The sequence below is a fragment of the Rana temporaria genome, chromosome 9, assembly GCF_905171775.1.
Source record: "Rana temporaria chromosome 9, aRanTem1.1, whole genome shotgun sequence".
NCBI lineage: Eukaryota > Metazoa > Chordata > Amphibia > Anura > Ranidae > Rana > Rana temporaria.
In genome coordinates this window covers 155164047-155191257 of record NC_053497.1, presented here as the reverse complement: position 1 = coordinate 155191257, position 27211 = coordinate 155164047, and the positions used below count along the sequence as shown (strand labels likewise).

Genomic DNA, 27211 nt, shown 5'->3' with positions numbered 1-27211 from the left:
AAAGATGATTGGGGAAAGAGGGCAGCCCTGACGGATGCCGTTGGATATTGAGAAGGCATCCGATAGGTGGCCGTTGACGCGGACCCTGGCAGTTGGGTTGGCATAGTGCAAGGATAAATTGAAGCATACATTGGGGGAGGCCTAAGAATTGCAAGGTTTCCGTCATGTAGTCCCAGGCCACTCTCTAGAATGCATTCTCTGCATCAAGGGAAAGCAGGAATCCATGTTTTCGAGTCGTTGTGAGCCAATGATGAATGGTGATGGCTTTGAGGGAGATGGGCCTGTAATTCATGACCATAGAGGGATCCTTACCTGGTTTCAGTATCACGGCTATATGAGCTGCGAGCATGTCTCGTGGGGGAGTAATGGGAGCGGCAAGAATTAAAAGTTAAGGTGAAGAAGGGGGTGAGTATATGGGCATAAGATTTATAATATTCGACTGTTAGTCCATCAGGGCCTGGATTTTCCCTGGTTTCATTTATTTTAGTGCGATTGGTTGCTTCTGCATTAGTCAAGGGGGAGTCCAGGTCCTGGGTCAAAGATTCCGAAAATGGCGTGGGACAGTATTGTGTCAGGAAGTCTCTAATTGCCTGTTTCCTAGTGAGTGAGTCTGTGGGCAAATCTGTGGGGTGAAGGTTGTACAGTTTCGAGTAATATGCAACAAATTGTAATTGTAATTCTAATAGTTCGGTTCTGGCAAGTAAAAGAGATTGGAGGGTGTTTAGGGCCCGAGAGTGTTTGTGCATCTTCTCCAGCCGGTGGATTTGGGTGGTGAGTTCTATAAAGTGTTTCAGTTTTTCACAATTTCGCCAAAGAATAAAAAACAAATGCAGCCACCACATCTAATGATTGGTAAGCTGCAATATAATGCACTTTTAGTTTTTGGTTTAATATCGCTTTAAGGACTTTAAAATTAATGAAAACTGTCCTAATACTTACCAAGTCAACTTTTGAGCAGATACAATTTAATTTAAAAGTAAGAAATAAGTTCAGCAATGAAAAAAAAATGTTTTTGTTGATGTAAAACAGGGCTTTGTAGAGCTTGCTTTATGATATGTTGTGAAGATGAAAGGACGTGAAGCAGATTTCCATTTGTGTGATCTGCTCGAAGTGCCAGTGAATGTCTTCTTTCCTTTTTTTCTGGCAGCATTAATATTATGAAATAGGCTTCCTTTGCTCAGTGGTCTGTCCTCTTCCTGTGTGGCTGCACTAGAATAGATTCTCCAGTCCTCCCTCTATCTGACCTACCCCCACCTTGGGAACGAAGACACAAAGGGGAAGTTCATTTGACTAAACTTGGCAGAGTAGCGTCATACTCCCACATTTAGTGACACATTCTTGAATCAGCATTTGGGCGTCCTGAAGCAGATGTGTTACCCATATCTTGACACAGTTAATTATTTTCCAGATTTTACTGGTATCCCTTTATCTATTTCAAATAACATGTTGAGCACAATATTGTGTTAGTGCTAGTAGGGATGCTGATTTTTCAGGAGAATATACTGAATGGACTTCATTGTTAACCATCGGATCTCTTTCTTTCCTTCTGTATCTGTTCTTACAAATATTTGTTACAGTGCCTTGAAAAAGTATTCATACCCCTTGAAATTTTCCACATTTTGTCACTTTCACTTCACATTATGTGCCACTTTGTGTTGGTCTATCATAAAATCCCAATGAAATACATTTACGTCCTTGGTTGTAACATGACAAAATGTGGAAAATTTTAAGGGGTATGAATACCTATCAGTACTGCTAATCAGTGCCCACCAGTGCCTATTATGAGTGCCCATCAGCGCTGCCAATCAGTGCTGCCTATCAGTGCCACCTACCAGTGACTATCAGGGCCCATCAGTGCCGACTATTAGTGTCCATCAGTGCCACCTATCAGTGCTGCCTATCAGTGCTCATCAGTGACACCTATCAGTGCCTATCAGTGCTTCCCATCAGTGCAGCCTCATCAGTGCCTCCTGCAGTGGCCACCAGTGCCCATCAGTGACACCTATTAGTGCCCATCAGTGCAGCCTATCATTGCCCATCAATGTCAATGTCACCTCATCAGTGCTCATCAGTAAAGGAAATAAATTACCTGTATGCTAAATTTTTGACAAAATATAAAAAAAAACGTTTTGTATAATTTTAAAATTTTTGGTTAGAAAAAAAAGGGGGTTTTAAAGGGAGAGTTTTTATTTATCTTAAACTATTTTTCCATTGAGTTCCCCTTAAGATCTATCCAGACCCAAAGGGTTTTGTATGGACTGATGGGGGGACCCATACAGTATATATATATATATATATATATATATATATATATATATATAAAAAAGAGAAGCTGCGCTACAAATTCCCAATCAATTCCCAATCAATACAGAGAATGGCATATTAATATTTCATGTTGGGGAAGTGAATCCTATTCTCATTGGCACCACAGTTACTTCAAATGGCTGCAAATTTCCCCCTGTCACCGTCTATAGAGTCTGTGGCTGTGAGTCCAGCAAATGACCCAGAAAAGAAAAAAATTTACAATAGCGTAATACAGTCTAATAGGTTTTAATATAAAAGGAAGTATTGCACTTACATAGATACGATAAAAGTTAGCATAACAAAATCAAAGCCGGCCTGCAAAACAATCGGAAGCCGGTCCTCCTAGTAAACAGTGTGGTGACATCAGCACGTTCCCTCTTCCATTATAGGTAAACTAGACTGCCTGCAATGTATATATAGTCTACACTACACTGACTACACTCTATACACTGTATATATATATTTTCTTTGTATATATATATATATATATATATATATATATATATATATATTAAACTGCCTGCATGCTACTAACTGATAGACATGTGCATTCATTTTTGTCCGAATGCATTTTCGTCCGAATTTCAGGGATTTTCGCATTTGTTTTAACAAACGAACAGGCAGAATCTGAAATCGTAAAGATCCGACATAAACATAAAATGCTTTATTTTAGGTTTCGTTACCACAACAGTTCGATACAGATAGAATATTCGACATGATGGTGACCATAGCGATCTGTGTCTATCCACTTAAGCCCCGGACCAATATGCTGCTAAATGCCCAAAGGCGTTTTTACAATTCGGCACTGCGTCGCTTTAACAGACAATTGCGCGGCCGTGCGACTTGGCTCCCAAACAAAATTGACGTCCTTTTGTCCCCACAAATAGAGCTTTCTTTTGGTGGTATTTGATCACCTCTGCGGTTTTTATTTTTTGCGCTATAAACAAAAATAGAGCGACAATTTTGAAAAAAAATCAATATTTTTTACTTTTTGCTATAATAAATATCCCCCAAAAACATATATAATTTTTTTTCCTCAGTTTAGGCCGATACGTATTCTTCTACCTATTTTTGGTAAAAAAAATCGCAATAAGTGTTTATCGATTGGTTTGCGCAAAATTGATAGCGTTTACAAAATAGGGGATAGTTTTATTTTATTTTTTTTAATACTAATGGCGGTGATCAACGATTTTTTTCGTGACTGCGGCATTATGGCGGACACTTTGGACAATTTTGACACATTTTTGGGACCATTGTCATTTTCACAGCAAAAAATGCATTTAAATTGCATTGTTTATTGTGAAAATGACAGTTGCAGTTTGGGAGTTAACCACAGGGGGCGCTATAGGAGTTATGGTTCACCTAGTGTGTGTTTACAACTGTAGGGGGGTGTGGCTGTAGGACTGACGTCATCGATCGAGTCTCCCTATAAAAGGGATCACTCGATCGATGCAGCCGCCACAGCTCTCCCCGTTCTTCAGCTCCGGGGAGCGATCGCGATGGAGCAGCTATAAACGAAAAGCCGCGCCGTCGTCCCGGATCGCTCCCCGCGGGAATCCGACCGCCGCATGTAGCGGGGGGGGGGTCCCGATCGGACCCCCGACCCGCGGAAAGGCAAGGACGTACCTGTACGCCCATTTGCCTGTACGTGCCATTCTGTGGACGTACATTTACATGCGGCGGTCGGCAAGTGGCTATAGAACCTGCGGTTGAATGTGCTGAACGTAACTCTATTAGTCCAAGACAATTCGACATAGAGAGAAAAGATTTGACATTATAGAGACATGAAGATTCGACGAAGCAGCTAAAAACATATGATCGCCGCGAGCGGACATTTATGGTCGAATGCTCCGTCCATGGGCTATAGAAGAATTCTAATAAAAACTAAATTCCGAAACAAAATATTTCAGTGTGCTCGTGTCCACTAACTAACCTGCCTCTAGTTAACTTCTCTCATTCATAAATACTATATACGGCTGCCATGTAAGCAGCCTTTTATAGTGTGGGGCGGGGCTTAGCCTTCAGAGCCATGATTGGCTAAAGGTACCCTGCCTTTGGCCAATCATGGCTCTCACAGCAGAGCGCGCTGTGATTGGCCAAAGCATGCATCAGACATCAATGCACTGCGATCTCGCAGTGTATTATGGGGCACTCTTTGGCGCTAGATGCTAAATGCCCCATAATGTTCAGGATTTGCTAAACGGCGAACACACAATGTTTGCGTTGAACTTACGTTCGACTTGAACATCGGGCTCGCCCCTAATGCTGTGTAGCTGCCTGCTTTCTGGCAAGCAATGATGCTTTACACTACAGTGCCAATGGTTGCTAGAATTCAGGCAGGGTTTTTCTATAGTACAGGCACCTGACAGCATCCTAGCAGCCAATGACAGGGGAGCAGCCTTGAGCGGCCAGTTGTCATTTAACAGCTGGAGTGCTACTACCACTAAATGCATGACTTCTGGCTGCAGAAACCAGAGATTCAAGTGGGTGACCTGGCCTCATCTGAAACATATTTCTTATTGCCAAATACTGTCAGGGAAAAGGCAGCATGACTAGTTTGTATGTTCAGGGTATTTGTAAAAGTGCACAGCGCTGCCAAGAAAGGAGTAGGAATCATTTGGCTTTGTACAACTATATTACTGTAAATGTTAAGATTCTAATGCTCATTATGTAATGGACAAATTACCAAATAAAAGTGTTTTTGCAAATAGATTCTGAGGCTTCAAATGTTCTCTTATGTGTTTACTGTCCATAAATGATCTGCTTTTTCATCCTGTCACCATTTTTTTATACATAAAGCAGAATATTACTTTTATATTACTGCTTAGATATGGTTGTTATTCTACATGGTTGCCTTGGTTACTATATGTATAGCAATATATGATTACTTTCTGTTGCTAATAGCTTTTCTTAGTGCACTTTAATTCCTTTATGCTTCATTTTAATGCAGTCAAAATGCCTTTACATACAGTGAACTTGTCGTGAACCAATAGTATATTAACAGATAGTATATTAACAGATAGTATACCATACTGCTCATTTCCTGCACTTAGCATATGTGTGTTCAGCCTTTTAGTTGATGGTCTATTGCTTGATGCTTTCCAATAATCGCTTTTTAACCACTTCGTAACCAGCCTTTTTTACCCTCTTTCTGCCCAGGCCAGTTTTCAGCTTTCAGCCCTGTCACACTTTGAATGACAATTGCATGGTCATGCAACATTGTACCCAAACTCAATTTTTATCATTTTGTTTAAAAAACTAGAGCTTTAATTTGGTGGTATTTAATCACCACAGGGTTTTTGCTAAATAAACAAAAAAAGACTGAAAGTTTTGAAGATAAAAAAAAAAAAAATTTCTGTTATAACATTTTGCAAATAAATAATTGTTTTTCATAAATTTAGGCAAAAATGTATTCTGCTACACTTCTTTCGTAAAAAATAACCCAAATCAGTGTATATTATTAAGCTTGTAGGAAAGTTAGGCCACAAACTATGGTATATATCTGAAAATTGATCGGTCCTGATATACTGGCATTTCGCAAGGCCCTAAAATGGCAGCATAGTACAAATATCCTCCAATTGAACCCTTTTTGGAAAGCAGATAGTCCAGATAGTTTAGTAGGGTGCCAGATGTGCCTGGGAACACCCTAATCACCCCATGAGCATTAGCATTATAGCTTTGTGTTCCACCAGGAAAGAGGGAAAGATCTCCTTCTCATTGGCTCTGCCAGAAGAGAAGTATTTACGCACTTCTCTTTCAATGTGTCAACAGGGATATCAATGTGCCAGGGTCACTTGTGTGTCTGAGCTTTAGGGTACACACCCTAATTCAATGGGATGCACACACCTATGTTAGTAAGAGGCATGGCAGTTTTTTTGAAGTTGTAATCTTTTGTCATTATTTTTTGGAAAATTAAGAAACTTTTTCCACATTTTGTCACCAGTGCAGTACAGCATCATCTTATAACTGGCATGGCGGTGATCAGGGACACTGACTGGTGACAGTATGAAACAGTGAAATACATTTTTTTTTCAAACATATTGGGGGTTATTTACAAAAGGCAAATCCACTTTGCACTAAAAGTGCAAACTACAAGTGCAAAGTACACTTGAAAGTGCACTGAAAGTGCACTTGGAAGTGCAGTCACTGCAGATCTGAAGGGGACATGCAAGGAAAATAATTGGATGATAAAATCAGCAGAGCTTCTGCTCATTTCAGATCTGCCCATCAGATCTACAGCGACTACACTTCCAAGTGAAATAGAAAGTGAATCTCCGGTGCTTGCCAAGTGTGTACAATGAATATGTATAAAACCAATCAAGAAAAGAAAAAGTGAATAAATAAAACTGTGAAATTGTTGTTTAAATCTATAAAGTGGACATAAGCACTATATGGGAATGGAAGGAAAAGTGATGAGCGCAACCTCTAATGTAAAGTGCCTGTGATAAAAAAGGAGGGATAAAAATACCGTACTAAATACCACTAGGAATATGTAACCAAGTGCAAACGTGCAAAAAAAAATCCAAAAGTGACAAAAAATTAGATAAAAAGTAAAGTCCAAATGCCTCAAGTGCACTTTCGGTGCAATTTCAAGTGCACGTTGCACTTGTAGTTTGCACTTGTAGTGCAAAGTGGATGTGCCTTTCGTAAATAACCCCCACTGTGTAACATAATTATGTAATACAATTTTATTATCTGTTAATTTTGCCAGTAGATGTTATTTTCCACTCCAGGTAACACTGTTTGTTCTGCGGTGAAATTGCATGGTAACATTGATAAGGAAGTCTTGGATGGACATGTGGGCCCGGATTCAGAAAGGACTTACAACGACGTATCTCCAGATACGCCGTCGTAAGTCCAAATGCTCGCCGTCGTATCTATGCGCTTATTCAGGAACTGAGATACGCCTGAATTTTGCAAGATACGACCGACGTAAGTCTCATTATGCCGTTGTGTCTTGGGTGCATATTTACGCTGGCCGCAAGGGGCGCTTCCGTAGATTTACGTGTCGAATATGCAAATGACCTAGATACGCCGATTCACGAACGTACTTGCGCCCGTCTGATTTAGCTATGCCGTTTACGTAAGACTTACGTCTGGCGTAAGTTTACCCCTCATAAAGCAGGGGTAAGTCATGTTAAGGTATGGATGACGGAAACGTCGGAACAGCGTCGTATTTTACGTCATTTGCATAAGTCGTAGGTGAATGGGGCTGGGCGTAAGTTACGCTCAAGACGAAAGCATTGAGCCGAAGTATCTTAGGGAGTATTTGCGACGTGGTTCTGAGCATGCGCGCGCATGCGCTGTTCGATCGGCCATGCATTTACATGGGGTCACACTTCATTACAATACAACACGCTACTTTGAAATACGCAGGCTTACGCCGGCCCATTTACACTACGCCGATGTAACTTTGGGAGCAAGTGCTTTCTGAATACAGTACTTGCCTCTCAATGTTACTTTGGCGTAGCGCATATGAGATGTGCTACGCCCGCTCAAAGATACGATAATGTATCTGAATTGCGGCCGTGGACCTTAAGTAGGACTTTTTTTTTTAAAGTCTAAGGCAGGCCATACATTGTTCTACATTTGGCCGGTTCAGCAGGGACCAGCCAAATTCCAATCCTTGTGTGGCCACCATGGTTGAACAGAAGTTGACCTACAGATTAAATTCTGTTCAACCACCCTGTTAATATTTTTCCCCACAATCAACATTGCAGGAAATCGGTTGTAGCACTGATCAGTGTAATCTGACACAGGGGTTGAATGCAAAAAAAAAAATGACTTATATATGTCTAGCCTAACTCCAGCTAACACTTTTTAAGTAGTTAGAGCAACAATTTTTTGTTATTCAGAATTTTTTTTTTACTGTGACTGTAAGGCATTCTCGCCCAGGGGCGGACTGACCATCCGGGCACTCAGGCACTGGCCGGGGGCCCCATGCCACTAGGGGGCCCCATCAGGGTTGCCAGCCTCAGTAAAACCAGGGACAGTATGTGAAAATCTGTGTTTGTCTACATCTGTCCCTGAAATGTTCCTTACCGACATCCTTTTGGTCTAAAAATCTCAAGATTATAACTGCCCCGCCTCTCCAGCACCTTTTCAGTGTGTGTATGTGTATATACTGTGTGGCCCCATAATATATTGCCTGGGGGCCTCATAATCTCCTATTGCCCAGCGGCCTCATAATCTCCTATTGCCCGGGGGCCCCATGAGTTGTCAGTTCGCCCCTGTTCTCGCCTTAAATGGTTCATGAACAGTTTAGCATGTTAAAGAAAGTAGAAAAGGTAGAAAGGCTGGACTGGGATAAATAAAAGCTGCTGTGTTAATGCTATTGACAGATTGCATCACATATATAATTTTTGATTTTCATTTAGATCAACCAATTAAATAATATTGTATGCAGAAGGTGGTTCTGTTCTTAGTTTACACATGAGCATGTTATTTTTGGAATTGCATTGAACAGAAATGGAAGCTGAACAGTTTCTTCCAAAACTGCCCTAAACCCCATTGGAATTTGTTATTATCGGATCAAATATATACTGTATGCTTAAATGGATAATAACTAAGAATTTGCTACATTTTGTGTTTTTCTTGTGGTTCTGCCTTAATTGTTGAATTCATTCATTTATTGCACTACTGGCAGTCATGACTCTTTTGCTCTTTCTTCAATAGCTGTGCGTGCTGACCGAATGCGAGGAGGACGCAACAAGTTTGGCCCCATGTATAAACGGGATCGTGCCTTAAAGCAACAGAAGAAAGCTCTTATACGTGCCAATGGTATAAAGCTGGAAACAGTTCCCCAGATCGTATCCCCAGTGCAAACAGACTACTCAATTGCCACCAACATTCATAATATCCACCCTGTGTCTAAGAACTTGCCTTCAAATCCAGCTCCCATGACACCAGTTGAATATGATCGAGGTTCTTATGGTCCTCCTCCAATTGGAATGACTTTGCCAAACCATGCTCCGTTGTCTAGTTATCATTATGCTTCATTCCAAAGTCGCACTATCAAATCTGAATACCCTGATCACTATTCAAATGTTCATGACCCATCCACTGCAGGAGGGTATGTATATCCTGAAGCCTACACCAGCACTTCTCCACCAGACATTCCGGAAGTGATCCTTAAGTTATTGCAACTAGAGCCTGATGAACCTCAGATCAAGGCAAGGATAATATCTTGCCTACAACAAGAGCAGAATAAGAGCAGACATGAAAAACTCAGCATGTTTGGTTTGATGTGCAAGATGGCTGACCAGACTCTCTTCTCCATAGTAGAGTGGGCTAGAAGCTGTATTTACTTTAAAGAGCTGGAGGTAATTGCATTTTTTATTATTAACAGTTTATTCTTATTTAACTCAACAGTTATTTATTTTTTGGCATGTTGTTACGATGCACTAATAGAAGATAAATATTTTTGAGCTAGGCCCTAGTGATATCGGAAACTGCTGCAACACAATTCCTGGAATACTGGATAAATAACTATTAATGCAAAAATGGTGCGCTGATCCTTTAGATCATACAGAATGGTGTAAATACCATAATTCAATGCAGCACAATGCAAATTACGTGCAAAAATTAAGTGCAGCCGCTAATGTGCTGTACGAACATTCAATACATATATCAAAAGATCAAAATGAATATTCAAACAATATCTCAATCAAACAGATGTAGTTGGGTTCAAATAAAGTCCATCATGAATATGCCCCTATAGTAAAGTGCTTGGTGAATCACAATCACAATAAAACTAAACTGCATTTTCCAGATGAGGTCTTACTAATGATTTGTACAGGGGCAAAATGGTAACTCTCTCTCTGGAGTCCATACCTCTCTTAAAGCGTTACTAAAGGAAATTATATATTTTTTTTAAATAACAGACATGTCATACTTACCTCCACTGTGCAGTTCATTTTGCACAGAGTGGCCCCGATCCATACCTTCTGGGGTCCCTCGGCGGCTGTCTCTGGTCCTCCCCGAAATAAGTCACCACAGTCATGCGAGAGCTCGCATGGTGGTCACTAATTGCGGGCACGCTCCCGTGATACAGTGAGCGGCTATTGCCGCTTACTGTATCACTCGGCCCCGCCCCTCGGTGCGCCACGTCACTGGATGTGATTGACAGCAGCGCCAGCCAATGACTGTGCTGCTCTCAATCCATCCGCTCTAGCCAATCAGGGACCAGGCTGAGCGGCAAAGAGGATCGCGGGAACGCACGCAGGAATTTCGAGGGGTCAGGTAAGTATAAGGGGGGCTCGGGGGGGCCGGCAGTATCAGATGTTTTTTCATCTTAATGCATAGATTGCATTAAGGTGAAAAAACATTTTCCTTTACAACTCCTTTAATACAAAAAAGGACTTTGCTCACTTTGGAAACCACAGCTTGGCATTGCATGCCATTATTGAGCTTATGATCTACCAAAACCCCCAGATCCTTCTCCACTATGGATCCCCCCAGTTGTACTACCCCTAGTATGTATAATGCATACATATTCTTAGCCCCCAAGTGCATAACTTTACATTTATCAACATTAAACCTCATTTGCCACATAGTCACTCAATTAGACATTACATTGAGGCCAGCTTGTAAATTGGAGACATCCTGTAAGGCCCCTTTCACACAGGGCGAATCAGTAATGATCCACCCCGTGAACCACCGCTTGCTCAGCGGGGATCGCTCCGCTGATCCCCGCCGAGCCGGCGGATGACAGGGCGGTCCCCGCACACTGTGCAAGGACCGTCCTGTCTTTTCTCCGCTCTCCCCTATGGGGGGATCGGATGAACACGGACCGTGTGTCCGTGTTCACCCGATCCGATCCGCCAGACGGATGGAAAAGTAGGGTTTTCCTCTGTCACACTTTGGCGGATCGGAGCGGGTCGGATGTCAGCGGGCATGTCACCGCTGACATCCGCGGCTCCATAAAGGAGCACCCGTTCAGGTCCGCCTAAAAAACTGTCAGGCGGACCTGAATGGGCCGCCTGTGTGAATAGAGCCCTAAGGACGTTATTCTACTGCATAGCTTGGTGTCATCTACAAAGAATAAAATGGTACTTTTAATCCCAGACCAATATCATTTATAAAGGTCTTAAAAAGTAAGGATCCCAACACTGAACCTTGGGGTACACCACTGATAACCTTAGACCATTCAGAGCATTTTCCAAGACTGTAGACTTTACCTTTCACATTAGCCGTGTGTGGGAACCTGTATTGAACGCTTTTGCAAAATACAAGTATACCACGTCCACTGCCACTCCTCTGTCCAAGATTTTACTTACCGCTTCATAAAAATCAGATTTGTTTGACAACTTCTGTCTTTCATGAATCCATGCTGTCTGTTGCTTAAAATATTTTTTTTTCAGCAAGAACTCATCTATGTGGTCTTTTATTAAACTCTCCAGTGTCTTCCTAACTATATAAGTTAAACTAACAGGTCTATAGTTACTTGGTAAAGACTTTGTTCCCTTTTTAAATATAGGCCCCACATTTGTCCTATGCCAATCCAGTGGTACTATTCCAGTCATTAATAAATCCTTAAAATTAGATACAATGGCTTTGAAATGACAGAGCACAATTCTTTTAGGATCTGTGGGTGGATACCATCTGGTCCAGGTGTCTTTTCCACCTTTATTCTGTCTAGATATTTCTGGACCATATTACTTTTGAGCCATTGTGGATCATTTGGGGCTGAAGAATGTATTACATTTTCCTCCTTTTTGTTCCTAGCCACCCATTTTAGATGATTCTGTAAAGGGCCTACATGCTCAGACCTGACCAATTTACTATTAATATATTTGAAGTTTTTTTGGGGGGTTTGACCTACTATGTTTTACAATCTGTTGTTTGTTTAGAATTTTTGCATCCTTGATTTCCCTTTTACATATTCTGTTATATTCTTTGTAACATTTAAATAACAATAGTGTTCCTTAATTTTTATATTTTTAAAAGCTCTTTTCTTTTTGTTTATAGCTTTTTTAACTTCGGCCATGAGCCACATAGGTTTTATTTTTAGCCTTTTAAACTTATTGCCCATGGGAATATACTTGCAGTGTTGGAACCCCCTCCCGCAGCTTGTAAAAGCAATCCAGCATCTATTTAGCCGCTCAGATTGATTTTACAAGAAAGTGCTTCCCCATCTCTAAAAAAGAGCAACATCCCAGTACAAACAGTTACAACCAAGCAATGTACGGGTAACGTTGCCTGGCTCCAAGTGGTAAAGAGCACACTGGTGAATGCATTATCAAAATTTGGAGATTTTTTGGAGACTGCACACAAATATTTTGATTACTGATATGTTCTGGGACTGTTATGCCATATACTGAATGTTATATATTATGGTTTTTGTTCTATGTTTAAACACAAGTTGTTTGATTGTTTTGAAGCAATTGTTTGTTTTAGAACTTATGAGCGCAACACATTTTTTTACAGTAACACCTTGGTTTGAGAGGGTTTTGCAAGACAAGCAATTTTTTTTTTATAAATGTTGACTTGATATACAAGAAATGTCAGTATATACAAGTAGCGTCCAGTCACATCTGAGTATAAAATAGAAGAGAGGCGCCTCTAAGTGTAGCAATACAGTTACATTTAGTGAAGGTACAACATTTAGAAACTCACATGGTTGATGATTAGAACAGGCACATCTAAGTATGATGGCATCCGGGGTAAAGATGTCCACATAGACCATCACCACTTTTGACGTAAAGACTGGAGAAAAAGATTGGACAGCCGAACTTCCACGAAATTCAAAACATTTTGCCTTTAACCACTTGACCACTGGGCACTTAAACCCCCTTCCTAACCAGACCAATTTTCAGCTTTCGGTGCTCTCACAATTTGAATGACAATTATTCAGTCATACAACATTGTGCCCATCTGAAATTTTTGTCCTTTTTTTTCCACAAATAGAGCTTTCTTTTGGTGGTATTTGATCACCTCTGGGTTTTTTATTTTTTGCGCTATAAAAGAAAAAACACTGAAAATTCTGTAAAAAAAAAATCTTGTTTCTGTCATATTAGCAGGTATTGCAGAGTATTGGGGGTATTGCAGATTATTGGGGGTATTGCAGAGTATTGGGGTATTGCAGAGTATTGGTGGTATTGCAGAGTATTGTTGGTATTGCAGAGTATTGGTGGTATTGCAGAATATGGGTGGTATTGCAGAGTATTGGGGGTATTGCAGAGTATTGGGGGTATTGCAGAGTATTGGGGGTATTGCAGAGTATGGGGGGTATTGCAGAGTATGGCGGGTATTGCAGAGTATGGGGGGTATTGCAGAGTATTGGTGTTATTGCAGAGTATTGCACAGGGAGGGATGGATGGCTGGATCTGTGACTGCATTTGTCACAGATCCAGCCCACAGCAGCTGCTGCTGCTTCCGCTCTCCCCCTCTCCTCTCACACTGTACCGATCGGTACAGAGAGGAGAGGGAGGAACCGGCGTCATCACATGACGCCGGTTTGTTTACAAGTGATCGCTCCGTCATTTGACAGAGCGATCATGTGGTAAACGGCCACTATCAGCGGCAATTTACCGCGATCTGTGATGCGCCGGGTCTTCTAGACCCGGCGCTCACGGATGATTCTCGGAGCGCGCCCCCTTAAGGAGGCTGCAGTTTGTGGATGGACATTTTATGGTTACACAACCTATAACATTGCTATAATCCTTTTTCATATGGACTATAAACTAAAGGACTTATGTATTAAGATTTGAGTTTTCATTATTTTTTATGGGGAAACTAGCTTTCATAGTGCTTTGGATTACAAGCATGCTTCCGAAATGAATTATGCTCGCAATCCAAGGTTTTACTGTAAATTCTTATTCATTTTGTAATATAATTCCGTGAGTAATAAACAGGAGGTGCTGGCTTGCTGTTAAAAGAGAAGTATGGGGCTTGGTTTTTTGTAATTATACTTACTAGGTGGATGCAGCATCGGTCTGATGCTGCATCTGTCCCCCTGCCGTCTCTAACACTGAGAACCAAGCGATAAAACACCACCAGTCACCCAGTTCTTAGGGCTCCCTGAGCAGAAAGCTAGTGACTGGAGCACTGGGCTGTGGAGGGGGCAGGAGCGGCCAGCTCAGGCTCTCAGTGGCTCACTGATAGGCTGAGCAGGGTGCCGAGTCCAGGCATATGGGTGGATCCTGACCATATGGTCACGGTCCTTCCTGAGCCTGGACCAGCTTTGTGATGTCAGCCGACAGCAGGCTCCAGCTCGCTGTCTGCTGAAAATGGGTCACAGGACTGCAAAACAAACTGCACTCCTGTGATCAACAGGAGAAGTACAGCCAAACGAGCTGTACTTCTTCATTAAGACATGTGGATTCAGATTTTTTTTTTTGGTCGGACTCAGTTTGTATCAATATTAAAGTGGAGCTTCACCAACATTTGGCACTTTTCGGGGGGAAAGGGGGAGCGGATACCTGTCAAAACCAGGTACCGGCTCCCACTTTAGGGTAAGATCGCCACACAATACACAGTTTCAGGCCCCTCCTCCTTCCTCCCTGCTGCCTTCTGGGAGACACACAGGTCCCAAAATACAGTAGGACCATTAAGAAAGCACAGCACAACTTGCGCATGCATAGTAGGATACAGGCTGTGAAGCCACAAGGCTTTACTTCCTGTTTCCCTTAGTGAGCATGCCAATGCCTGCACCCATAGCCGTTGGACGGATTGGCTTGGAGTCCCGACATTGCGGGATCTCTGGACAGGTACGTGTCCTTATATTAAATGTCAGCAGCTGCATGTTTTTTTTTCCCTAGGCTGGAACTCCTCTTTAATGTCTTAAACTTAGTAATGGAACTGGGTGGCTGTTTTAGTGTGGAACATAGGCACTTACAAAAAAACACAGATAGTCATATTTATATGGCTATAATTATCTTTAATTTTGATACAAATAATATTATATACCGGTACTATTTTTGGATATGCTTGCTGGTTGCCGTGTGCTCATTTCCTGGTGTTTGTTTTTCTAATGTTTGAGAGTTTTTGCATTTATGTTGAATGTATTGGTGGATGGAGTATCCCCCTATCTGATGGGGAGTTAGTACTATCGGAATAAATTATATTATGAATAATCTTGTTCAAATGTATTCATTTAGTCTTTTGGTAACTCAACCATAGTGATTGGCTCCTTAAGCAGTATCACAGATAACTATTCTGAATTTAATACAAAGAACATATCAGCTTATGCCAAGCAAATGCTTCTAATTCAATCACTCCTCCTTATCAGAACTGACTGTTCTTTTCAACCTTCATACACAACAAAAGGTATGCCTAGACACTGCATTTAACGGTTGCAGCATTTTGTATTTAGCAGATATTACAGAATTCTTTGTTATTGTGTGAACTAAGTCTGCTGCTCATTCCACTACTACTATCTCTAATGTACTGCTTTTTAAATGAATGCATGAAGAAGAAGCACATTTATCAAAATTAGAATTAGCAATTTATTTATATTTCGGTTTCTTATTCTTCTTTTCCTATTTTGGCCACTTGTGGGGTCTTTAAATATTTAGGATATATTAAACGGGAGTAAATTCACTAAGGCTGGGTTCACACTATTGCGGATTGGATGTGGATTTTCAATTTGCATGCAGGAGATTGTGACTGGCTCTCTGTGGAGCTCCGATACGAATTGCACAGGAGCCCTGTGCATCTTTTGATCTGTTTTAGGTCCGAATTCAGCTAAAAATTTGGGCAGACCTGAAACGGTGAATGTAGGGTTGCCACCTGTCCAAGATTCACCCGGAGAGTCTGGGTTTTGAATAATGTGTCCGGGTTTCAGTAAACCTTTATTCAGACAGGAATGTGGCTCGGAACAGGGCCTGACAGGAACGTGAGGGAGCACTATGTGCCCCACATTACTATTCTCTTTGGAGTGCCCAAAGGTGTCCCAGGTCTGTTACAATCCTTTAGTGCAGGCATCTAACTCCAGCCCTCCTCCAGACCCTGCACTTTCTATGCACACGTAGTACTACTCCTGTAGGAGTTGCAAATGTTAGGGTTCCCACTGCTGCACAGCCAGTCACATAGCATTTCATTCTTGCATCCAGACACAGAAAATCAGTCCTTTAAAGGGGTTGTAAAGGTAAAAGTTTTTTCACCTTTAAGCATTCTATGCATTAAGGTGAAAAAACTTTCGAGAATACCGGCCTCCCCAGCCCCCCCCCCCGTTTACTTATCTGACCCCTTGAAAGTGAACGCGCTGGCATCTTGGCCGGCTTCCCTGCTCATTCATTGGTCGATTAAAGCAGCGCAGCTATTGGCTCGCGCTGCTGTCAATCACAACCAATGACGCAGTGCACCGGGGATGACCAGAGACAGACGCCGAGGGACCCCAGAAGACGTGGATCAGGGCTACACTGTACAAAACAAGGTACACAGTGGAGGTAAGTATAACATGTGGAAAAATGGATATTACCGCGCTTATCAAAGGAGGGGAAAGAAAGGGGGAGGGGAAATGAAAGTGATGAGAAGTGGAGGTACAGCTGCGGCACTGGAAGGTGTATCAAACCATAAGCAATTGAAAATGGGGAGGGTAGTGCTGCGCTAATCAGTGGTGAATGGATAAGTGAATAAGCAGGTGGGGGAGGGGAATGAAAGTAGGTGTAATTGAAATGAGGAGCAATATAGCCCAAATGGCATCAGCATAAAAATAAATATAAATGATCAGTGAACAATAACAGAAATGGTGCAAATCATATAACTACACAGGTTCCTCTTAATGTGATGAAATACACTATAAGTAATGGTGCAAAAAAAAATCCAGGTAGCTGTGCTAAGTGACACTCCTATACTGGTGATAAACAGTCCATCAACAGAGTTTGAAAAATATTAGCAAAAAATATAAGTAAAATTTCAAAAGTCCAAGAAAGCAAAAGTGCAAGTGTAGGTCCGCAATATGGAGTGAGAGGAAAATGGGTATCCAGTGATCCTTTTAGGGTAAGTAAGGATGTCCCCTTACCTTACTGCTGTAAGGTAACAGCATATAGATCCAACCACATTAGATGGTTCACTCGATGGGCTCTGATCCAACAACGGCAGGTCCTCCTTGGAGTTCTCGTCCCAGATTGGTCAGTTTCTCGCCCCAAAGAAATAAAGCATCGATGGTGTGATACCGTTTTAAAAATTTTAATTCTCAAAGAAAATAGACAGGGGTACTCACATAATCCAAAATACAATTGAGCATGTAAAAAAGAGGGGCAATCTGTCGCCAACGTCACCTCCGATACCTCTCAGTGGACTCATGCGCATTCGTCACTATCATGTGACTTCCTCAGGAGGAGGAGCTCTGTCATTTCAAAGCCACTGTATCTAATATTTAGGGACTCATTAAAGACAGGAATAGTACCACTGGATTGGCGCAGGGCCAATGTGGTGCCCATATTTAAAAAGGGAACAAAGTCTTTACCAAGTAACTATAGACCTGTTAGTTTAACTTCTATAGTTGGGAAGATACTGGAACGTTTAATAAAAGACCACATGGATGAGTTCTTGCTGGAAAAAAACTATTTAAGCAGCAGTCAACATGGATTCATGAAAGACAGAAGTTGTCAGACAAACCTGATTTCCTTTTATGAAGAGGTAAGTAAAACCCTGGACAGAGGCGTGGCTGTGGACGTGATATATTTGGATTTTGCAAAAGCGTTCGATACAGTTCCGCACACACAGCTCATGTGTAAGGTAAGGTCTACAGGATTGGATATATCAGTTTGTAAATGGATAGAAAACTGGCTGAAAGCCAGAATTCAGAGAGTCGTGGTTAATGATTCTTACTCTGAATGGTCCAATGTTATCAGTGGTGTACCCCAAGGTTCAGTGCTGGGACCCTTACTTTTCAATATATTTATAAATGATATTGGGTCTGAGATCAAAAGTAACATTTCTGTCTTTGCAGATGACACCAAGCTATGCAGTGGAATAACGTCCTTGCAGGATGTCGCCAATTTACAAGCCGACCTCAATGCTCTGTCTAATTGGGCGACTAAGTGGCAGATGAGGTTTAATGTAGATAAATGTAAAGTTATGCACTTGGGGGCTAAGAATATGCATGCATCATACATACTAGGGGGAGTACAACTGGGGGGGTCTGTAGTGGAGAAAGATCTGGGGGTTTTAGTTGATCATAAGCTCAATAATGGCATGCAATGCCAAGCTGCGGTTTCCAAAGCGAGCAAAGTCCTTTCTTGTATTAAGAGAGGTATGGACTCCAGAGACAGAGATATAATTTTGCCCCTGTACAAATCATTAGTAAGACCTCATCTGGAATATGCAGTTCAGTTTTGGGCACCAGTTCTCAAAAAGGATATAGGAGAACTGGAGAAAGTGCAGAGAAGAGCAACCAAATTGATAAGAGGCATGGAGGAGCTCAGCTATGAGGAAAGATTAGAGGAACTAGATTTATTCACTCTTGAGAAGAGGAGAATTAGGGGGGATATGATCAACATGTACAAATATATAAGAGGTCCATACAGTGAACTTGGTGTTGAGTTATTCACTTTACGGTCATCACTGAGGACAAGGGGGCACTCTTTACGTCTAGAGGAAAAGAGATTTCACCTCCAAATACGGAAAGGTTTTTTCACAGTAAGAGCTGTGAAAATGTGGAACAGACTCCCTCCAGAGGTGGTTCTGGCCAGATCAGTAGATTGCTTTAAGAAAGGTCTGGATTCTTTCCTAAATGTACAGAATATAACTGAGTACTAAGATTTGTAGGTAAAGTTGATCCAGGGTAAATCCGATTGCCTCTCGGGGGATCAGGAAGGAATTTTTTCCCCTGCTGTAGCAAATTGGATCATGCTCCGCTGGGGTTTTTTGCCTTCCTCTGGATCAACTGTGGGTATGAAGTTGGGTGTATAGGATTTTACTGTGTTTTTTTTATTTTGTTTTTTGTGGTTGAACTGGATGGACTTGTGTCTTTTTTCAACCTGACTAACTATGTAACTATGTAACTATGTAACTATATCTGCTTTTCTGCAGAAATGCTAGCCCACCTGGCTGCCACCTCACCAGCCCACCTGGCTGCTGCTTCTTCTTCCCAGTCTACCCGACTGACACACACTGGAGATTTTTCAGGGCAAGCTTGGATGAAGACTTGAGCATACCGTTGTGTTCAAGAGAGACCTGCTACAGCTGGCAGTGTCTCCCCTTGTCTGTCCCGGCACTGTGCTGATCTATTCACTCTGTTTCTCCTTGCTCCTGCTGCCTCTCCAGAAAGCTTTCCTCCGACAGACTCCCTCAGCACTGCTTCTTCTTCCACCAGACTCTCTGGCTGGCATGGCTCATGTCTATTTAAGAGTTTCTTAGTTCCCTGTCAGGCCCACTTCCTGGGGATTGGCTAAGGGCCCCTAAATATGCAAGGCAACCCTCCTAGCTTTTGCCCACTAATTTCTAGAACATTCTACAACATTTTAGAACAAAGGGGAGGCACCAGAGAGCTGCCAGGATGAGTCATTCAGCCCTAACCTCTAATAACCCTGATCGAGATTCCATGACTCAGGTTTATCCCTGGGCCAGCTATAACCTGCACTACCGCTAGTAGCAGGGTGCTACACACAATTCTATGCCAGCTGAAAAGGAGGGTCACACACCACTGGTATCATGCACAAGAATCTTTATTGGAGACTGCTCAGACAGAACACCACAGGAGAGCAATGCTCTGCATGAGCAGTCCCTAATAAAGTTTTGTATGGATGATACCAGCACTGTGCAACTCTCCTTTTTGAACTTGCATCATCTACTACAGGAGTGTGAATGGGCTCTGTGCCAGTCTGCACCTGCCCTTCACAGCCTAAATTTTAAGTTGTTACTAAAACCAGTGATAATCAAATGCAAAGGCAATTATGTTATATTATAAAGAGTAGATTTATATATTTATATAGACTTACAGGTACAACCAGCCCTTTAAGAGCAAACATAATGCTGATGCAGCCTGCGCTGAATTTGAGTTTGACACCTCGGTGTTAGATGAAGAAAGATGTGTACCTGCTGGGTAGATTTCACCTTTCAATTTGCCCAGGTGTTCATTATCACAGATTTTAAACATGTAAACAAAAAGTTAGGGTTCACCTTACTATGGGGTCATAAGTTCTCTTGAAAACGGCTTAAAGCGGAGGTTCACCCTAAACAACAACATTATGTGCTCATCGCATCACAAACATATACCTATGGCAAAATACTTTCTTTTAGGTCATTGGAATTAGCTTTGTAAAGTTGCACTTCCGGGTTATCCTCCCGCGGGAGTAGGCGTCTCCACTCTGTTCCTTGGCATAGTGTTTACTGGGAGCTCAACGCAATGTCTCCTGAGAGCACAGTGTCATGCTTCCCAGGAGACAATGGGGAACGCCGTTCAGCGAAATCTCACGTCAAGCCGGTCACGTGACGAGGGTGGATCTAATTCCACCATGTAAAATAAGGACATGCAGGTGAATATTGCCATTAGGCACCTGCACACTGCACATGCACGTGAAAGAGCGGTGAATGTCAGAAGACGAGCATTCACCGCTTTCAGGAAGTCAGTGCTTGTGGGCTACACAATGCCCACAAGCAAAATGGAAAATGCCTACATCGGATTTTATACGTTTCTCTTTTCAAAGACAACGGACGGGGGATGGTTTCAGGCATCTAACAAGCGAGTACTAAGTTGGGATATAAAACCACATTGAATGCAGACTAAAAAAAAAAAAGATTGGCCGCGGAACCTCCGCTTTAAGGCTGCATTCACACCTGAACGCGGCGTATTTTACCGCGATTTGCCGCGACAAATTGCAGCGTTTTGTCCCGCGATTTGCCGCGACAAAACGCTGTGTTTTTTACTGCGGTTTTCGCTGGAGGGGTGATTTACACATTGTCGGCTATGGCCGAACGCCAAAGCCGCCTGAAAAAAAGGGTCAGGGACTTGTTTTGAGCTTCAAGCATACGGCGTTTCAGCGTTCGGCGTGGAGATGTGAACCATCTCCATAGCCGACAATGTTAAATCACCCCTCCAGCGTATTTCAGGCTGCAATAGCGTCGGGCGTCGGGCGTAAAAATGCCTAGGTGTGAATGGAGCCTAAGGCTGCATTCACACCTGAACGCTGCGTATTTTACCGCGATTTGCCGCGACAAATTGTGGCGTTTTGTCCTGCGATTTGCCGCGACAAAATGTGGTAAAATACGCCGCGGTAACATACACAGAAGGGGTTATCAACATTGTCGGCTATGGCCAAACACCGAAAGCCGCCTGAAAAAAAGGTCCGGGACTTGTTTTGAGCTTCAGGCGTTCGGCGTGGAGATCTCCATAGCCGACAATGTAAAATCACCCCTCCAGCGTATTGCAGGCTGCAATAGCGTCGCGCTACAGGCGACAATACGCCTAGGTGTGAATGCAGCCTTAGAAGGTTACTTCCTTCATGGCATCTCCAGGATAGGCAGTGAAGGGAAATATTTCCAAAGAGACACAAAAAACTGTCAAGAGTTAACCCTTCCTTACTCTATCCAAATATTAAAAAAATATATTTTGGGCTGCACAGTACATGCACTCTGTACAGAATTAGTGCCTCTGCTAAGTTTCTACTTGCTAATCTATAAATCTCTGTGTAATGCAACATAAAATAACACAAATATGGAAGAGCAAGGATGTAAAAATGTAAAAGTCAGACCAAAAATAATTTTGAGGTAGACACTGCAATTATAACTAGAAATCTGTGCCCTTTAAAAATGCATTATATTTGAACTTATTACCTATTTTCTTTAACAACCTATATAAACTACAGTTACAAGCACAGTATAATGCACGACAATGGATAACAGTTTAAGACCAGGGTGGTGCTATGTTCTATTACTAGGACACTGATTCTCATAGTATCCCTATGCCTCACAACTTGCAAACAGTAAACCATAGCTAAACATTACTCTATGTGACTATGAACTGAACTTAACTGAACTGAACTTAATTCGTTGTCAATATATCTTGGTTATTTTTCTTTAATTTGTATTTAATAGAAATAGAAGGAAGATAACTGGTGGTGAGTGTCTAATACACAAAACAATGGCAAGACCAACATAGAGTCTTAGGTTCACTATCTATAAATTGATGATTGTGATAATTGATATTCTCCATACAGAAAGTTATGAAGACATCAAGCTCTCAATCCACAGTTTAAATTGTGTGTCACTGGTATTGCTGGAATGGCTTAAGGCCATGTGTTTTCGACTTTAAACTAATTCATACTGAGATACAGAGAGCTCAATCAGTTCATGGTTCAGATGGTAGTAGATGATATGAAAGACAAAAACGAGGTGACAAAACAATTCAGTGCTGTCTGGTTTGGGGTAATGATTTAGTATTTATTATCACCATCAGGGTCCAAATGTCAAAGCAATAACTAGTCTTCTGCACTCTGCATGTCACCCTGGAAATATAATTGAAAAATGGAACATTGAAAAATTGTGGATCGGCCTATTGTAGCAATAGACAATCGATAGTGGTCATGTACGGGCACATTTACAAGGGACATCTGGGAATTGCCTAGGTGATCTTTCCATTTTATGGTTGGTTTTTCTTTCTGTAAAGAGTAGTCAGATTTACAGCATGGTGCTTTAACGGCTGAGATGGCTATTTCTCATTTAGGTTATCTACTCTATCTTTCATTCCAGCAAAGGTTGGAGTAAAAGGGAAAATAGCCAAAAGAAAAAGGCAACTGTATTGGATACTAAAAAATGAGGGAAAAACTCATAAAAAGGACTTTGTTATTAATTCAGTTTTAAAGAATGGATTGTTTTTTTAATTTTTCTTAAGTGCAATTAGAGTAAACCTTACATAAATAGAGTGTTTAAAGGGGTTGTAAAGGTAAAAGTTTTTTCACCTTAATGCATTCTATGCATTAAGGTGAAAAAACATCTGACAATACCGCCCCCCCCCCCAGTACCCCTGTTTTACTTACCTGACCCCTCGAAAGTCCCACGCTCACCCCCGACATCCTCTTTGCCGCTCAGCCTGGCCGTTGATTGGTTACAGTGGATGGATTGAAAGCAGCGCAGCCATTGGCTCACGCTGCTGTCAATCACATCCAATGACGCAGCGCACCAGGGGGCGGAGCCGAGTGATACATTGAACGGCTATGGCCGCCGGCTGTATCACGGGAGCGCGCCCGCAAGAACTCAACACCATGCAAGCTCACTCGCATGAAGGTGTTGAGTCCTTGCTGGGGGAGCCCAGACAGCCACCGAGGGACCCCAGAAGGCCAGGTTCGGGACCACTCTGTGCAAAACGTGCACAGTGGAGGTAAGTATAACAAGTTTAAGTTTGTAATTTTAAAAAAAATTATCTTTAGTGATCCTTTAAGGGTTTTCAGTTTGGTTTATTATTGCTGTCTGTGTCCTTGTTGGGTAGATTCATGGTTCAACCTCTCTATTTGTCCAGGTGATCACATTTTTACAGTTGTTTCCTAACCAAGAGACAGGGTAAATCTTCCAATAGGTACATTTGTTCTGGTAACAACTGTCTAAGAGGGTATTTTACTTTGCTATGAAGAGTTTTCCTCTTGTTTCCAGTTGTGTCTTCAAGGCACAGATTGAAGGAAAATCTCCCTAAAGGAGCACAGGCAGCTGACAATATCTGCTTGAGATTTAACAAAAATTCAACTGATGCAATTAGTCAGTGATTAAAAGTATTCATTGGTTCCTGAAGTCTTAGTTAATTTAATTACTGCCACCCAATTATCTAGTTTACTCTATCTATCTATCTATCTATCTATCTATCTATCTATCTATCTATCTATCTATCTATCTATCTATCTATCTTAAATCCCTACTGTTGGTCACACCTTTTTCTGTACGCATCCAAGTATGTAAAAGGAAAATCTTGCTTATTTCTAGCTCTATCTCATAAGATTTGATATTCAGAATGACCAAAGCTCTGCTTTATGCTCGGACCTTGAGAAAGGGGACAGACCCCGAAAGCTTGTCCTGAAAAATTGTATGTTAGTGCAAATAAAAAAGTATCACGGACAGTACTCAATTTTCTCTGTCACAATTGCACTAATACGACTACAATCACGTCAAGTCTTTATTCATTAAAGCGGGGGTTCACCCTAAAACATCGACATACCGTTACATCCAGCATACTGCTGACATCAACAGTTTGCTGGATTTTTTTTATTTTTTCCGATGTACTTACATTTTTTCGTTTTTTCCCCGGCTTCCGGGTTCTCGCTCCCCTGGGGAGTAGGCGTTCCTAATACGACGCATAGATGATTGCCGTGCGGGTAAATCGCGTCATCGCCTTCTGAAAATATCTGAGGGGGACTCAGCACTTTACGGCGCCTGAACAGTCAGCTCTACATGGCAGGCGCAGGCGCCGTATAGCACCGTAAAGAGCCGAGTCCCGGTCGGATATTTTCGGAAGGCGATGACGCGCTTTACCCGCACGTCAATCGTCTCCTGGGAGGATCAACACTCACTCCCAGGAGACATTGTGCAGAGCTCCCCGTCGGGGAAAAGGAGCGACACGCCCACTCCCCGCAAGGAAGAAGACCCGGAAGTGAGGCTGAAGACAGGTAAGTGTCCAGATTTTAAAAAAAATGACAACGCTACAAGCCTTTATTAAGGCTGCAGATAGCATAGATAAAACGTTAGTTTTGAGGGTGAACCTCCGCTTTAAGAAAGGTGAACATACTCTTTGCTAACTGAACATTCTCTGCTCATTTTGTAAATCAGCCCCTAGATGATGTACAGAGTCAGATGTAGAGTTGTAGGCTGACCTACCTAATGTACATTTGGATCTTTCTCCTAGAACACAATGGATCCTTGGAAGGGTTTTGAAAACATATCAGATTTTTATTTCCATGCATATCATTTTTAGAGAGATTTCATTTTTTTCCTGTCAGAACAGGAATGAATAAAAAGTATTCCCAAGGTGGATGCAGACAAAATCATAATTTTAGTCAAATCAAAATGTTTTAGAATTTCTGAACTATGTTTTGTTTTTTTTTGCTGTTCTGTACCCTCTGGTCCCAATGACAACAGCACCTCCTATTGCTTACACATGTGTCCCTGGAACAGCTGCTAAAGGAGATTCTCTTTAAAGAAGTCAAAGACCCCTAAATACCATATTTAAAAAAAATATGGCTGAAGTTATTATTAAATATTAGGGCTGTTACTGATTAATTTGTTTGTGTTCGATTAATCGTTTGTTTTTTTAATCGATTAATCAACTAATTTCGATTAATTATAACACACATACAGATCCAACTACATTTAGCAGGATACAAAAAACACACAAAGGCAGCGCTCGATGGGAATAGCATTAAAACTTTTATGGTCTTCAAGTGGGTAACAAAATAAATATTGCACTGGAGATAAAATCGATGTAGCTACATAAACTGTAAAAATGGTGCGAGTAATACCAAACGGTAGCAAAAGCAGTCATAAAAACATGTAGCTAAGTATGATACTGGCATAAAAATGTGTACAATGATACCACTGCTGAATCCAGATGAGGAGAGGTTAACATCAGTCCGTCGGCATGTAGATGTCTCGTGAAGGGAACTATGACAACTCCCAGTGGATGGCTGTAGAATTCCAGGTTGATAGAGGGAAGTGATAGAGAGACGTGTAACAGCCCTTGCGTGTGGCAGATAGTAAGGTCCCGCCGGCATGCAGATATGAAGGCACAGCAAAGGAGCCCTTCAGATGGACACGGCAAGCTCCGTAGGTGTCCGTGACGTCACCAGATCTCCGACGGGAACTTCCTGAAGGCCCGGAAGCCTTCGGAGAGGTGAGTATCAATCAAAAGAATTTTGATCGATCAAAAAAATTTTGATCGATCAAAAAAATTTAAGATTAATCAATGAATTAATAGTTAATTTCCACAGCCCTATTAAATATGCACATATAAATACAGTCACAACAAAAAATTATAGACTGATCGCATCATAGCCTATCTTTCAACACTCTCCACTCCTTACCAACTATGTTTTAAGCTGGTGATACACTGATCTAAATTTGTCTGGTTTATCATCAATGCATTCCTGTTATCACTTGACAATGCTCATACTTTTGATCAGCTTTCTTAGAAGGGACATGAAATGAAAACGTTTGAAAAACTTTTTTCGAGCATTGTATTCTGACAGCAGTGGCAGCCACCAAGGCTGCTGTTAGAAATCATGGGGCCCCATACAGCCTACCTGGCAGGGCCCCCCTCAAATATATCAAAACAACATTTTCACAAAAAATATCATTCTTAGCGGACACAAAGATAACAGGAGAAGCTTTGTGAATTAGCCCTTTTTAAATTCGTTTTTTACATTTTTGAACAAAAAACATTTCATCATTTAAAAAAAAAAGAATGTTTTGAAAAAAAAATATTTTAACATTTTTACAAATTATTATTTTTTTACAATTTTTTCCCCAAGATTTTTTTTTACATTTTACAAGGAATTAAACAGGGTTAGAAATTTTTTTTTTTTTATGGGACAGAAAAACCGTTAGCTGTGTCTGTGTCTCTCCCTGCAGCAGCTGGAAGTCGGCGGGAGGGAGAGAAACCAGTTTCCAACTGCTGCAGAGTGTGATATAGGGCATCCTGTAATTGCCCCTCCAACCACTGATTCCCTCTGCTGTTTGGGCCCCCCTGTTAGCCTGGGCCCCCTACAAGAGGACTGGTGCCCCCCCCCCTCATCAGCAGCCCTGGCTGCCACTGTCAGAATGCAATGTTCCAGTAGGTGGGAGATTCCTCCATCCACCTCGTTTGTGTGGATGAAAGAGTCTGCTATTTTTATTTATTTTTTCAATTTATGGCCAGTTTGACATACCCTAGCTGTACATTTTGTAAACTGTCATAGCCTTCTCTGCACACTACCTCTCCCACACCACATCCTTTACATGAACATTGGGTCCACTGTCTTACTTCTTGCCCTCCTGCATGTAA

General features: G+C 41.7%; 1 protein-coding gene across 1 annotated transcript in view; it reads left to right on the top strand.

Annotated features, from left to right (window-relative positions):
- Nucleotides 1-27211, top strand: part of NR5A1 (nuclear receptor subfamily 5 group A member 1) — a 365438-nt gene that overhangs the window by 67310 nt on the left and 270917 nt on the right. The window contains exon 4 of the mRNA XM_040324867.1: nucleotides 8980-9626. Within this exon, the coding sequence (XP_040180801.1) occupies nucleotides 8980-9626 (647 nt within the window). The remainder of the gene's footprint in view (nucleotides 1-8979; nucleotides 9627-27211) is intronic.